The sequence below is a fragment of the Macrobrachium nipponense genome, chromosome 19, assembly GCF_015104395.2.
Source record: "Macrobrachium nipponense isolate FS-2020 chromosome 19, ASM1510439v2, whole genome shotgun sequence".
Classification (NCBI taxonomy): domain Eukaryota; kingdom Metazoa; phylum Arthropoda; class Malacostraca; order Decapoda; family Palaemonidae; genus Macrobrachium; species Macrobrachium nipponense.
Genome location: NC_061088.1, coordinates 18080645 through 18095942, shown reverse-complemented (window position 1 = coordinate 18095942; position 15298 = coordinate 18080645). Strand labels below are relative to the sequence as shown.

General features: G+C 36.3%; 1 protein-coding gene across 1 annotated transcript in view; it reads right to left on the bottom strand.

The window, feature by feature from the left end:
* Positions 1–7713: 7713 nt before the first annotated feature.
* LOC135214427 (protein Star-like) overlaps positions 7714–15298 on the bottom strand; it is a 17373-nt gene continuing 9788 nt past the window's right edge. Inside the window, exon 4 of the mRNA XM_064248707.1 lies at positions 7714–9138. Coding sequence (XP_064104777.1) covers positions 8206–9138 — 933 coding nt within the window. The 3' untranslated portion in view covers positions 7714–8205. The remainder of the gene's footprint in view (positions 9139–15298) is intronic.

Genomic DNA, 15298 nt, shown 5'->3' with positions numbered 1-15298 from the left:
AATTCACAATATTTCGCAAAAGAAAAGGCGCTGTTACACACTTGTACAATGTTTGTTCAGATTCCACAAAAAGCACTAAATAATACTAAACTCTAAGAAAGACGAAATCTAAAATTTACGAGTGACCATTCATTATGTATAAAATCTTTACATTAATATCAAGTATGGCGAGAGAGAGAGAGAGAGAGAGAGAGAGAGAGAGAGAGAGAAGAGAGAGAGAGAGAGAGAGAGATCTAAACGCTAGGGATTCAAAGTCTGTAATGAATGCTTTCATTTCGTACGGAAGCTGAGAACAGTCGATATCTCACAAAACATTTTGGGCATGCAAAAGATTATGCAATCTTTCTAGAAGCTTCTAATATGACGTAACTTTACAGACAAATTGTGAAATCTTCACGTGGTTATCGACAAAGAAGTACGCGTCTGAAACCAGTCATGTATGTTGTATGCTCAACAGACACATACTCGATCAAAACAGAAGTCCCTTATCAGACGTGATGACAGGTTAGGAAAACAAAGCAGAGACCTCGAGCTCCCCTAATCAAACATGTTGACAGGTTATGGAAACAATTCTATCTTGGAACGGACAAAGTTAATCTCTCTCTTTTCACATTCTACGTTACATATTCTTTAACATTATGTTTTGCAAAATCTGAACATACATTTTTAGGCATCCTATAACTCTAAGCTAAATAAGGAATCTGAAAATGTTGCAAAACTCTTCTAACATTTTATACAGTCAAGGAGAAGATATATGGATTATAAAAGTAGCAGCATAAATAATATATATATATATCTATATATATATATATATATATATATATATATATATATATATATATATATATTAGTGCAAAAACTTTCCTGTTAAAATATAACATTGGCAAATTAATATTAGGAAACAGAAACCTAGCCCAGTGTTCCATTTACCCTTGGTAAAGTTTGATATATATATATATATATGATATATATATATATATATATATATATATATATATATATATATATATATATAGATATATATATATATATATATATATATATATATATATATATATATATATACTATATATATACCCTGTAAACACACATATATAACTATATATATATATATATATATATATATATATATATATATATATATATGATTTTCAATCACGAACTGGTAAAATCGTGTTGATTATACGAACAAAGTTACAGCCACAAAGGAAAATCGAAGCAGTGAGATGCTAATGAGTACTTTCGTCTTATTAGTACCAGTTGCTGGAAGAATGTCTTGGTTATAAGACTTGCTTTTAGCATCTCATTGTTTCACCGTTTATTTCGTGGCTGTAACTTTGTTTATATATATATATATATATATATATATATATATATATATATATATATACACACGGAAAGAGAGTGAGAGGGGCGGGGGGAAATAGGAAATACTCTACTTACCTTACAGATATGAAAACTTCTTATGTAAAATGTTCCCTCGATGCTGAAATCTGTTGAGAGTAAAGTTTCTTTTAATACTCATTTTAGTCCAAGAAAGCAAATGAAGACAACAGCATTTAAGGCAACGAGATATACTAACAAATATGGCTGGGTGTACTGAACTACCAATGGAACCCCTGCAACTGGTGCAAGGTACACGTAAATGGAAAATATACCTTTTAAAATTATCATTCCTAGATCTCTCAGAATCACGTTTAATGAACAAACAGGCTTGAAAATGGAACAAGAAACCAATAGAGAGAGAGAGAGAGAGAGAGAGAGAGAGAGAGAGAGAGAGAAAGTTATATAACAAATTCATTATATTTCATTATGTCGATAGAAATATATGTTGGGCCAGTTAACTGCACATAGAGAGACACAGAGAGAGAGAGAGATTTCAAATTTAATAAAAATATAAAAAATTTCAACTCGTTCCTTTTATACATAATCAGGCGCTCAATAAGGTAATGATTACTCACGCGTAAGGAAAAGAACTGTAGGATAAACTAGAAGCAAAGAAAAATGGAGAGGTATTTAGACAATACACTCACTTATACACAGCGTAACGAGCACCATGCCGACGAAGACCAATAGAAAGTACCGTGTTGATATCATCCCACTGTTCCACTTGGAAATCATTTCTGGAATAACAAAAAACGGATTTAGTACTAACACCGTTAACTGTAAGTTCAAGTTGTCCAGGAAAGTTGGGCTACGATCTAAATTCTAAAAATATCCTTCATTATTGGCACACACACACACACACACACACACACACACATATATATATAATATATATATATATATATATATAGATATATATATATATATATATATATAAATATAATTACTGTATATGACGATAATCACTTCATCACGTGATTCGTTTATCGCACATCACCACACAAGTCTCTGATTATTTCACATGTGATGTCTGATAAACGAACCACGTGATGAGGTGATTATCGTCATATATTACCATTATATTATATATAGATTCTTGAACACTAAAGTCATATGGAAAGATATTTAGGTTGTTTAAAATAAAATAATAATAATAATAATAATAATAATAATAATAATAATAATAATAATAATAATATGAAAATTGAGCTTAAAACGGTGGGGGGGGGGGTAACCAGTATCAAATGGGAGGGGGGCAAGTGCCCCCTCCTGCACCCCCGCAGTTACGCCTAGAAGGGTTATAATTCAAGAAAAGCTTGAGAGAGGAATGAATAGAAGAAAATAATTGAATTGTATAATCTTGACAGGTTTAGTCATTTTCTAATAAGCATAGGTTGAAATAAGTAGAATATCAAGTGATACAACGTCGTATGAGAGTGTTACTGACAGGAAGAACGTTTGTTTATGGTGTTTGTACGTTGCATGGAACCAGTGGTTATTCAGCAACGGGACCAACAGCTTCACGTGACTTCCGAACCACGTCGAGAGTGAACTTCTATCACCAGAAACACACATCTCTCACTCCTCAATGGGATGCCCGAGAATCGAACTCACGGCCACCGAGGTGGCACGCCAACACCATACCGACTACGCCACCGAGGCGCTACAGGAAGAATGTGAAAGCTAAGGAGTGTCAATAAGATGAAAACACAAAACTAAGTATCTCTATGGCTAGCAAATGAATGGAAGACGTCGATGCAAATAAATAATCACGTAAGGACAGCATTAGTGAAAAAACTAATACGTGTACGCGAGACAAGAGAGGCTACCCGTACTCTGTATGAAATATGGAAGAGACTAAAACTCAGTATAGAATAAAAGTATGAATATAGGAATGGAATATAATTTTTGGAAATAAAAGTTGGATTGGAGAATGTGAATGATGAGTGAAAATGAAAGAATGTATTTGGATGATGATGTCTTTCCATAGCCTTTTGGGTTAAGAATTCTTAATGTCAAAAAAAAAAAGAAAAAAAAGGACAATAATTCATCATCATTGCCTCCAACGTCGCGAGACACAAGGGCCTCTGTGAAATTTGGAACTCGTGCCATTGTTGTGTTTTGTCTTCCGCAAATCTCCAGCCTCTCCTCCAACTCTTCTACTGCCCCTAGTAGCCTGGCTGGATGTATCATGTACTATTGGAATGGAGTGGAATATATACATTGGGCCTAAGACCGATAATTGGAACCTATGAGGTCATCCAGCGCCGAAAGGAAAATTGACAGTAAAAACGGTTTATGAGGTGCAACAGTAGGAAAACCTCGAAGCGGTTACATTATAAAACATAGATAAGAAAGGGGGGGAAGTAAGACGGAAGAAAGAAAATATGAAAGGAGGTATATACAGTAAAAGGAACGAAAGAGGTTGCAGCTAGGGGCAGAAGGGACGCTTCAAAGAACCTGAAGTAATGCCTACAGTTCACGGCATGAACGGGGCTTATGGTTCTCATCCAAGTAGGTCTGGGCCTTCCAACTCTTCTGGTGGCCTAAGAAGGCTAGTTTACAATTAATATATACAGTCGCCAAGTAACAGCCATATAACTCGTTTGACACTGTCACTACTCTGGAGTAATAATTTTCAAAACAGAAAATAACCGACTGTCTTGGTCAGAGTTTAATTTCTTGAATGACCTAGATTATTCTCACTGTTAATTAACAAAGATAACCTAGAATAATCTCACTGCTAGCCTTGAGACCTGCTCAAAAAAGCCACTGGTAATTCCGGATTCATGCGCAGACAACATTATTCTCAGCTTTTAATCTTATTAACTGACTCTAGTAACAATATTGAGGTTTATGGTATTGATCTAATTAGGAAATCCTTTGTTAGTAAAATTACATAAATGTCCTCAGATTACACAGGAACCCAAGTTTGCATTTATTCTCTCAAATGACCCGGGTTCGATCCTGATGCGTGGCAGGACATTAGTTCAGAATTTATTCTTCATGTATTTGATAATAAAATCGAATATGAATCTGAATATAAAAAATGGTAAAGAAAGTATTAAAATATATTGCTACCTCTAATTTCTTTCTGAACTTTACATAAGACATTGCCACATAAAGCAATCATCTGACGCATTAGGGCCTAAAGTTTTAAACATTTCAAATTACATTTCGCAATACATTATAACAATAAAATAGGAATTCTTAGTAAAATTAAGTTTTGTGCCAGAAAGTTTTAAATTCACTAAATTGTATAGACAAAGAATAAATATCCCACTGGTTGGCAATATTGTGTGTGTGTGTGTGTGTGTGTGTGTGTGTGTGTATATATATATATAATATATATATATATATATATATATATATGTGTGTGTGTGTGTGTGTGTATACACGTGTGCACATGTGTGTAGACGTGACCATTCCTGGTGCGAAACCAGCGATTTATATTTGACATTATTTTATTAGAAAAATGCAGTTTTCGCTTACTTGGGGAGTAAGCCTGCAAACTAATTTGTTGTTGTTGTTGTTGTTGTTGTTGTTGTTGAGGGGGTAGAAAATTCCTATGGATGATCTTGAAAAGGTCTGAAAAAGGTATTTCGCACTGAATTAAAGAAACAGGAATTTTAGGATAAGATATAAATATGATTTATTTATTAGAATACAAATGTAAAAAATAAATAATTTGCATGTTAAACAGTACAGAAAAATTATTTCTAATAAAATACAGCGCATTCATTTTCATTTCCGTTGGGAAACAAGGCTCCATTTGACCATAGATTTTAGCACATTTTAATTTATTTGGCATAACTGAATTTAGGCTGTTTGTGTTTGATTATTTTGTGTTTCCTCTTATGACTGAGAATATATGAACATATTTAATTTGTGTCCTTTTTATTTGATCATTATTGTTAGTTTAAATAGTATTAAGTGCGAGTATCAATTACGATGATCAATCCACGTTAAGTGAGGAATATGTTTACAGTTTACGCATAACAAAATCTTGCACGTGTCTTAGGTAAACTGGAGGTTGCATCACGCCTTGTTCCATTTACCTTTAATTAGACAGGAACTGAACGAAAGCAATTTTCTGTAATTTGAACAGCTGATAGACTGCAGCCCACTGTTGGCTTTAGGTTTTCATTATTGCCGATTGTCACTATAAGAAGGCTGAAAGATCTGTAAATTCAATCAATGGTCATTCAGATACCAAAATGAATAAGGATTGCGACCATAAGATAGTGGTCGCCAACCTGCGGCCCTAAAACTGAACAAATACCTTTTTATCGATTTAAAACAAATAAATTATGTACTATTAACGAAGTAGCCATGTTTCTTTTGTGATCACCATAATAATCGTTCATACTACTAGAACTAAATGTGACAGAGATTTGTTTAATATTTTTACGAGTGCTGGCATATAAATGATAGGATAATGCATGAAAGAATATACTATCTACTTTGTTTTGTGAATGCAAGTATAATAAATAATATCACTACTATTATGTATTTTTTAAGTAGGCCTACTGAACTATACTCTGTTATTTCTGATGTGCTGCAGATTTTTATTTTAAATCTTAAGAGCCAATTTTTGTCACTGCGGCCCTGACAGAACGACATTTTTATATACAGGAAGTCCCCAGGTTACAGCAGGGGTTCTGCTCCTGGTAGGGTGCTGTAAACCGAAAATCGCCTTAACCTGAATCATCATAACTGTAATGGGAATAAATAGCAACAGAGCTGGAAGTTTGGGTTACAGCGCCATAAAGCAGGTTAACAACATCATGAGGCAACGCCGTAAGTCCGAAACGACTCAACTTGAACCTGATGTAACCCAGGGACTGCCTGTAATATACTCCCATGGAAAGTTTTTCAAGTACAACGAAGTGGTCATATTTATCAGACTCACTAATGCTTGTTACATGTTTTAATAAATTATTTTTTTCCTTTTTTGGCTTCTATATACAGCAGGATATTCTTTAACATGTAAGCACGACATAAACAAGAATTATTTGTCAGGTAATCAATACATATGGCGTGTTAATTTCTTTTTACATGGAATCACGGCATGCAGTAGGCTATTTAAAGACTTACTTGTCGGTTAATCACAGAGTACTCGTATAGTAAGGTATCATCTGACAACTTTTCGCGGCATACAACCGAGTATTTTTCGATGAGTCTATTACCGCAATACAAAAAGAATTCATCGTATAGTTAACAACACCTGTGTATGTTCGTCATCAGGGAAGAGATACAAAACGGTCACTCAGTGTCAGTTTTATTCTTGTAATGACAACATTGGAAGAACGGCATTATGGGATTATACAACAATGAGAAATTACAAAGAATTCCTATGAAACTGTCTTATTCTTGTGTTACTAGTTTAGTTGAAGTAAAGGAGGCTGGCTAGGAGAATACCTTTATCACAGGAATGACATACTAGTATGAGACATCACAGAAATATCTAACATATCTCCTTTATGTCTCTTACTTTGACCTGACACAAACTTACAAGTCGATTTCCACCTGCTTTACCTAAAATAATCGCACAGATAAAATCACATAGTTATTGTTCTCGTATCAAATCATAAACAAAACATCATTACGTTTATGGAACATCCGTACAACAGTGAAAAAGACAAATAAATAATTTCACTAAAATCGTTCGTACAGAAATATACACTCGATAACAACAAGAAACTTAAACCAAAGTGTTGAGTTGAATTGAATCTAGAATTTAGGTCAAAGGCCAGGCACTGGGACCTATGAAGTCATTCAGCGCTGAAATAGAAATTGACAGCGAAATGTTTGAAAGGTGTAACAGGAGGAAAACCTCGCAGTTGCACTATGAATCAAGTGTTAGGAGAGGGTGGAAAGTAAGATGAAGAAAGAGAATATGAAAGTCGTTACAGTAACAGGAACGAAAGTGGTTGCAGCTAGGGGCCGAAGGCACGCTGCAAAGAACCTTAAGTAATGCCTACAGTGCACCGCATGAGGTCCACTGACGACATTACGGGGTTAAACTAATGTGGTTTTGAAAGCAAACCTTGACCTCACAAGGCGTTGATACAAAGAGAAATGAAGCTTATTGATCAAGATATTTATTCATTTATCTCCTGAGAGATACCTATTATCTGAGGCAGACATTTTTTGGACAAAAGGTCTGACCGTATAATATCTTATATATATTATAATATATAATATAATTATATATATTATAATATAAATAAAGTATACATATATATATATATATATATTATATTTTGATATATATATATATAGTATATAATATATATATATATATATATATATATATATATATATATATATATTATATGTGTGTGTGTGTGTCGAAACCAAACAATAATGCAAATACATCTATGAAAAGGAAAAGACATTTATGTAATACTATCTTAAAGGTGAATGGAAAAACTAGAATCTAATTTAATCGAGGTGATTTTGTATAGCACACGCACACACACACACACACACACACACACACACGTGTACGTACTATGCTGGGAAAGACAGGTGGACGGTCAAACAGACACACCAACCGGTAATACGACGTAAAACAATTTGACTGTGTATGACATGTCCTGTTTCAGTAAACAATGACAAATTTGGAATTGTATCATGTGAGATCTAAGTCTTCTGTCCTGGGCATCATACAACGGCCATTCAACTGAAACATAGATGCCCTAAAAATACATCGAAAATGAATGTTTTCAGCTGAATGATTATAAACATTAAAAATGAGCTCACACATAAATTCCCGAGAAAATATCATGCATCATCCTCTGTTTTACTCATTGCCTACGGCTTGGGTTTGTTCCTGTTGTTCATCATTGTATAATATTTAACATACTTCTTTTCATCTAGTTTCTCTTTCAGCTGCGGGTCGTCTTTTAGTGCAAAGATGTAATTACCCTCAGGGTCAAAATCGACGAGGACGTAGCCTTTTCCTGCCATAAATCTGACAAGTTTAGGGTCAACTTTACCACTGCTGAGACGACCGTCATCTTCCTCGTAATAATATTCCACAGCCATGAGTCTCACTTTGACTTTGTCGTAGGGAATCGAACGAAGAATATCCGCCTCAAAGCCCTGGATGTCGAGGGACAGGAAGTCCAGTGTTTTGAGGTTCAGGGCCAGAAAGTAAGAAGCTAAAGGGAGACACTGCATCACTTGGTGAGTCTTATTGGCGGTTTTGCTCCAGTGGTCCTTGCCGCCGAAGAAGGGCGAATCTATTGCTCTAGAGTTAGAGCGGTAAATCCATATGCTACCGTGGGAAGGAGGGGCATCCAAGAACTCGAAGGTGACCTGCTGAGGGTACGAGCCTCTCGCAATGCAAGTATTGGAGAGCCAGGACTTCCTCCTCTTCTGTACCAGGTGACGGAAATTGTTGGGGTCGACCTCCACCAGGATACCGGTCCATCCTCGTTCTTTTTCCAGCCATAGGGAGTTCGAGAAGATGTCTCCCTCGAGAGCCCCCGAGTCGAGGAAGACGCCCGTCTTCTGGTCCCCAAAGAAATATTTGACGTTGTAGTCAATGAAGTGGAAACTAGAAACATTACTTGAGGGGTAGTATCTTTTAGTCTCTGCTGGTGGTGACAGATTGTAAGGCAGCGTCGACGGCGGGATCAAAAACCTCTCCTTGACCACCTTCAGGAGCCTAGGGTCGTCGGCCTCTACGGGTCCTTTGAGCCAACTTTGGTCATCGACCACCATCAGCTGTTCTTGAACTTTCTGAAAAGAGGAATGTAGGCTAATCCTGGTAGTGTTTTGACCTGGTGTCACTAAATTAACTTTTTCAGAGATTCGAAACAATGTTCTGCATTATGAAATTTCTACAGATGAAAATTCCCGTCATCAAAACTGGTATCATGTTTCCGAATTCGAAAGTTGGAAAAAGAAATATTTCGTTAAAGCCAACACATTTTAGTAACTGCTATTGTGGGTAGAGTGTTCAATTTTCTTGCGCTGATATCCAGCTGTCTAATACTGGAGGTAACAGCCTAGTATGTTCATCTTGAATGCTGGATTTCAGTCACTGCAGTAACATTAAAGTTACCAAAAGAATTTTACTTTAATGGGGAAGCCAAGGTTTGTCTTGATTATTTTAACTAGTTTAGCATATCTAATTACTCTAGTAAAATAGAACTACCTACTTAAAAAATCTTCTTCGTGTGACCAAAGTTATCAGTGGTACTAGAATGGTATGGAATGTAGACTTAGGCCAAGGGACAAGCGCTTGGATATATGACCTCTTTAAATGTGTAACAAGAGGAGGACTCGCGTTTGCACTTTGAAACAACTGATGCGAGAGGCGAGAGGATGGAAAGTAGGATGGAAGAAATATAATACACACGGAGGATCACTTAACTTTACACCACCAACAACAATACGAACATTCTTATTATGATGATTCTACGCAAAGGATGAATGATGGGAGTGACTTATTCTAGCTACTAAAACTGGCGTCACAATAGAAATGGTGGGAAGATTTGAAGAATAAATATTCGAAAGTGATTTTACGTGGAAACCGAGTTGATGTTTTATTATCGATGATTTTGAAGTGATTTGTTCCATGCAAAGAGTAAATGTGGCCGTCAGTTTTTGCAAGGGAAAACGCTCCTAGGATATAGTGTAAGAGATTGAGTTTGAAGAAGTAATTCACCATTTTCTGAAAGTCACCTGTTTGTTTTTGTTTGTTTCTTTGTTTGTATGGTGCTTTTACGTTGCATGGAACCAGTGGTTATTCAGCAACGGGACCAACGGCTTTACGTGACTACCGAACCACGTCGAGAGTGAACTTCTATCACCATAAATACAAATCTCTCACACCTCAGTGGAATGCCCGAGAATCGAACTCGTGTGGAATGCCCGAGAATCGAACTCGTGGCCGCCGAGTTGGCAGGCCATGACCATACTAATCACTCCACTGAGGCGCTGTCACTAGTTCGTGTAAATGTTGAAGTTCTTTTTGTGCTATGTTTTTTGACAGCTTTCTTCACTCTTTTGTGAATTTTCCTTGACCAGTCAATTTTCTAGCATTTATGGAAATAAGAACTCCTTTGATCTAGGGATAAAGGTGGGGAAGAAGAAGAAGAAGAAGAAGACGAAGAAGAAGAAGAATAAGAAGAAGAAGACTCTTGTTCTCCTCCTCCGTGATGTAATTTAGCTTATAAAGTTTATGAAAATAAATTTTTTTCCAGAGAAGATAGTTCATATACCAAATAATTTTTTTGGGTATCACAACCACTACCTGTATATTTTTTTGTGTATCACAACCACTACCTGTATATTTTTTTGTGTATCACAACCACTACCTGTATACTTTTGTGTGTATCACAGTCACTATCTGTATACTTTTTTTGTGATTTAGTCACTACCTGTGTACTTTTCTTGTGTATCACAGTCACTACCTGTATATTTTTTGTGTATCACAGTCACTACCTGTTTACTTTTTCAGTGTATCAAGTCACTACCTGTATACTTTTTTTGTGTATCACAATCACTACCTGTATACTTTTTTGTGTATCACAGCCACTATCTGTATACTTTTCTGTGTATCACAGACACTACCTGTAAACTTTTTTTTTGTATCACTCACTATCTGCATACTTTTTTTGTGTATCACATTCACTATCTGTATACTTTTTTGTGTGTATAAATTTTATATCACAACCACTACCTGTATAATTTTGTGTGTATCGCAACCACTACCTGTATACTTCTTTGTATATCACAACTACTACCTGTATAATTTTTTATATCACAACCACTGCCTGCATAGTTTTTGGTATATCACAACCACTACCTGTATATTTTTTTTATATCACAACCACTACCTGTATAATTTTTTGTGTATCGCAACCACTACCTCTATAATTCTTTGTATATCACAACCACTACCTGTATAATTTTTTTATATCACAACCACTACCTGTATAATTCTTTGTATATCACAACTACTACCTGTATAATTTTTTATATCACAACCACTACCTGTATAATTTTTTATATCACAACCTCTACCTGTATAATTATTTATATCACAACCACTACCTGTATAATTTTTTATATCACGACCACTACCTGTATAATTTTTTGTGCATCACAGCCACTAACTACATTTTCTGTTTGGACAGCCGTGCTCTAATACAAGTTCCCCTCCTATTACCCTATGGATTTTCACCTTTGCGTTACCTTTACCTAAGGTTAGATGAGTACCCATATCTGTTATTCTACAACTTCCAATACCTCTGCTGACCTCTATGCCCAAAGTCTAAAGTCTAAACCTTGACTATGCCCTTCTACTCTGTCCAGTCGAGGGTTGGTTGAACTAAGGTCCTAGAAAAAATCTTTCTTTGGATTTTGGTTTAAACCTCACTGGTCACTCGAGCAAAGTCTTTGGGTCACTTACTTGTTTTCTGTAAAAGAAAGCTATTGAGATGGCTACTGGCTGTCCATCCGCACTTTTTCTGCCCGCCCTCAGATCTTAATAAACTGCTGAGGCTAGAGGGCTGCAGATTGGTATGTTGATCATTCACCCTCCAATCATCAAACATGACAAATTGTAGCCCACTAGCCTCATGAGTTTTTATTGTATGTAAGGTTAATTTAGCCACGAATCATGCATCTGGCACCGCTATAGGTGCCAACAATACAGGCCGCCACCGGGCCGGGGCTGGAGGTTTCATGGACTGCGGCTGAGTTTCATGAGCCGTGGCTGAGTTTCATACAGCTTTATACGCCGTAGGTACAGAAAACTCTATTGCGCCAAAGACACTTCGCATTTTTTAATTCTTTTTTCTAATTAGGACCCCATCAAAGATCTCTTAGTAACAGATACTGGGTATGCAACATTCTTGCCCCAGTGTTCTGGGCATGTGCTGTACGTGACTGATCCTTAGTAGGATTCTCTTGCCCTTTCCACTCAACAAAGCGTAGCTACAAATCTACATTCGTCACTTTTTCGAACTTGGGTCTAAGGCCTCATTGGAAACCATAAACGAAAAGTGATGCACTTCACATTCCTCGAAATTTCATGGTCAGATGTCTACCTCTGAACTAGAGTAGTTAATTCTGTTCAGATGTAAAATTTATTTTGTTCTCGCTAGTCAGATATTATGTGAAAAATAGGTTTTGGTCAAGCTTATATATCTCATGTTCAGCATTTAATACTTCCAACGAAATATCTTGCCGACTTCATTGTATTAGGTGTATAATGTCTCTTCATACTTTGTCAATGTGTTTATAATTATTCCATGATCGTCTTTATTAATCCTAATAATTAGCACATTATTACCAAGTCTTCTTTTATCACAGTTTATGCGTTGGATCAGATTTTCTTATTGACTTTAAACTGTACCTCTTAAGTTTTCCATGATGAAATTAATTATTCATTCTGTCTTATGCATCAAGCTAAATACGTCATAATGGCTTTGAATCTACTACGAAGGATCGATATGAGTTATTCTCATAGCTTTAAACTTGAAAATTCAGCGCAGGTTTTATACTGATTCAGTCTATGATGATTACGCCGTAGACATAAAAAATGACTCCAGAGACCCCATCCGAGGATTTCCTCTAGAATCCCTGACGTAGTCTTTATTACATAGCTGACTATACCCTACTTTCAGAAAATGACACCAGAGACCCCATCCAAAGATTTTCTCCAGAATCCTTGAGGTAGACATTATTACATAACTGACTATACCCTAGTTTCAGAAAATGACACCAAAGATTTTCTCCAGAGTCCCTGAGGTAGACATTATTACATACCCTAGTTTCAGAAAATGAGACCTGTCAGAATGATTCCACTTCTGACCACGGCTGTCAAAATAAAAACGCTGAACATCATAAATGCTTAGAAACGTAGCCACTTTTGTATTATCTCTGTCCCTATCATCATTTCTGATGTATGTTATTTAACGCAATTGGCTACACTGCTACATAAATCAATTTAATTGAATACAGAATTTAGGCCAAATGCCAAGCACTGGGATCTATGAGGCCATTCAGCGCTGATATGGAAATTGACAGTAAAAGGTTTAAAAGGTGGAACAGGAGTAAAAGATCGCAGTCACACTATGAATCAATTGTTGTTGTTGTTGGGGGGGTGGGGGGGGGTGGAAAATAAAATGGAAGTAAATATGAAAGGAGGTACAGTAAACTAAATGAAAAGAGTTGCAGCTAGGGCCCGAAGTCTGGTCGCAAAGAACCTTAAACTACCTGAAGCTCTTCCTGAAGCTGCCTCAAAAAGGCACACCTTCGGCTCCCTAAACGGGTTTCGGCAAGGGGGCATTCTCTCTCCATACCTGTTTAATACGTTCACAGATGCCTTGAATGTAAAATTGAACTTACTCCCAATCAGATACACTGACAATGAAACAACTATAAACAACCTCTGTAACGCAGACGATATGGTTCTGATTTCCCCATCAGTGCAAGGTCTTCAACGACTCATCGACATTTGCCGCCAATATGCAGCGGAATTTGTTATCCTAACAACGAAACCAAGACCCAGTGCATGTCGTTGCTCCCGAGATCGTTTAAGCATATTGCAGAACCACAAATTTTGCTCGGAAATCATCGGCTGGGATTCGTGAGCTAATTTCTGTATTTGGGTCACATTATCATCGACGACCTAAAAGATATGGCAGACATAGAAGAGAGGCGTCGTAAACTATGTGCTACTGGCAACATGATTGCAAGGAGGTCTGCCTTCTGTTACCGAGACTTGAAACTGCTGCTCTTCCGCTCGTATTGCTACAGCATCTATGGGTGCTCGCTGTGGACGAACCACACCAGAGACCAAGAGACGTATCACTGTTGTTCACATTTTGAGACGCCTCACAAACACTCCTCGCTACCACTCTGCCACACAGATGTTAACCGAAAACCACCTGGACAACTTAAAAACCATTGAAAGGCGAACAATGCCCAGTCTGATCACCCGACTGTCAAACAGCAGCAATTCGCGCATACAAAGCATCTTAAGTAGTAAGGCAAGAAGATCTAAATTGTGGGGAAGATGGGAAAATGAGACGTTTGTTCCCTAAATGACTTAATCTTTGTTTTTGCAAAATGTCATCTACAGAATTTGTCAATATTTTTGTATTGCTACGATTATTGTTATTACTGGTATTTTCCTTTTTCCATTATTACTGTGATTATAAAAATTATAGTTTTTTACATTCAATGTTATAACTATTCTCAATTTTATTACGGTTATTACCATTATTTTGATTACAATCGATTATAGTACCTCAGCAAGTGTGGATACTGCCGATTGATATTTTTTTTTTATCATGTTATCAGCTCAAGGCCACAGACAGTGCACTGCACTGACGGCACTAAGCCCCCCCACCCCCGGGATACACAAATTACTGAAAGTCGTTTTAAACTCCAGCTGGGGGACACTGACTTCAGGCTGAAGCTGTTTTGTTCCACGAAGATTTTCTGGTATCCAATTTATTTTCTTATCATCTTATGAATTAGACGTAGCTTGTGTGTGTGTGTGTGTATATATATATATATCTGTTGTCAGCGCTACCGTATGTTTCTGCTCATCTTACAACACCTTCGTGGTCTGAGCTTCTTTTTTCTGATTATAACCCCTCTTACCATCGGTCACAAAATGAAAAACAAATGACGTTCACAATCACTATAATGTGCTTATCATTTATTGCTTCAGGATTTTGCAATACTTGACAGTGGAGGACATTACCCTTAGAACATGTGTGTTAGACGGACAAACATTTGCATAAATGGAGACACGACGCGTCTAACATTTTAAATATATATATATATATATATATATATATATATATATATATATATATATATTATATAATATATATATATATATATATATATATATATATATATATATATAATA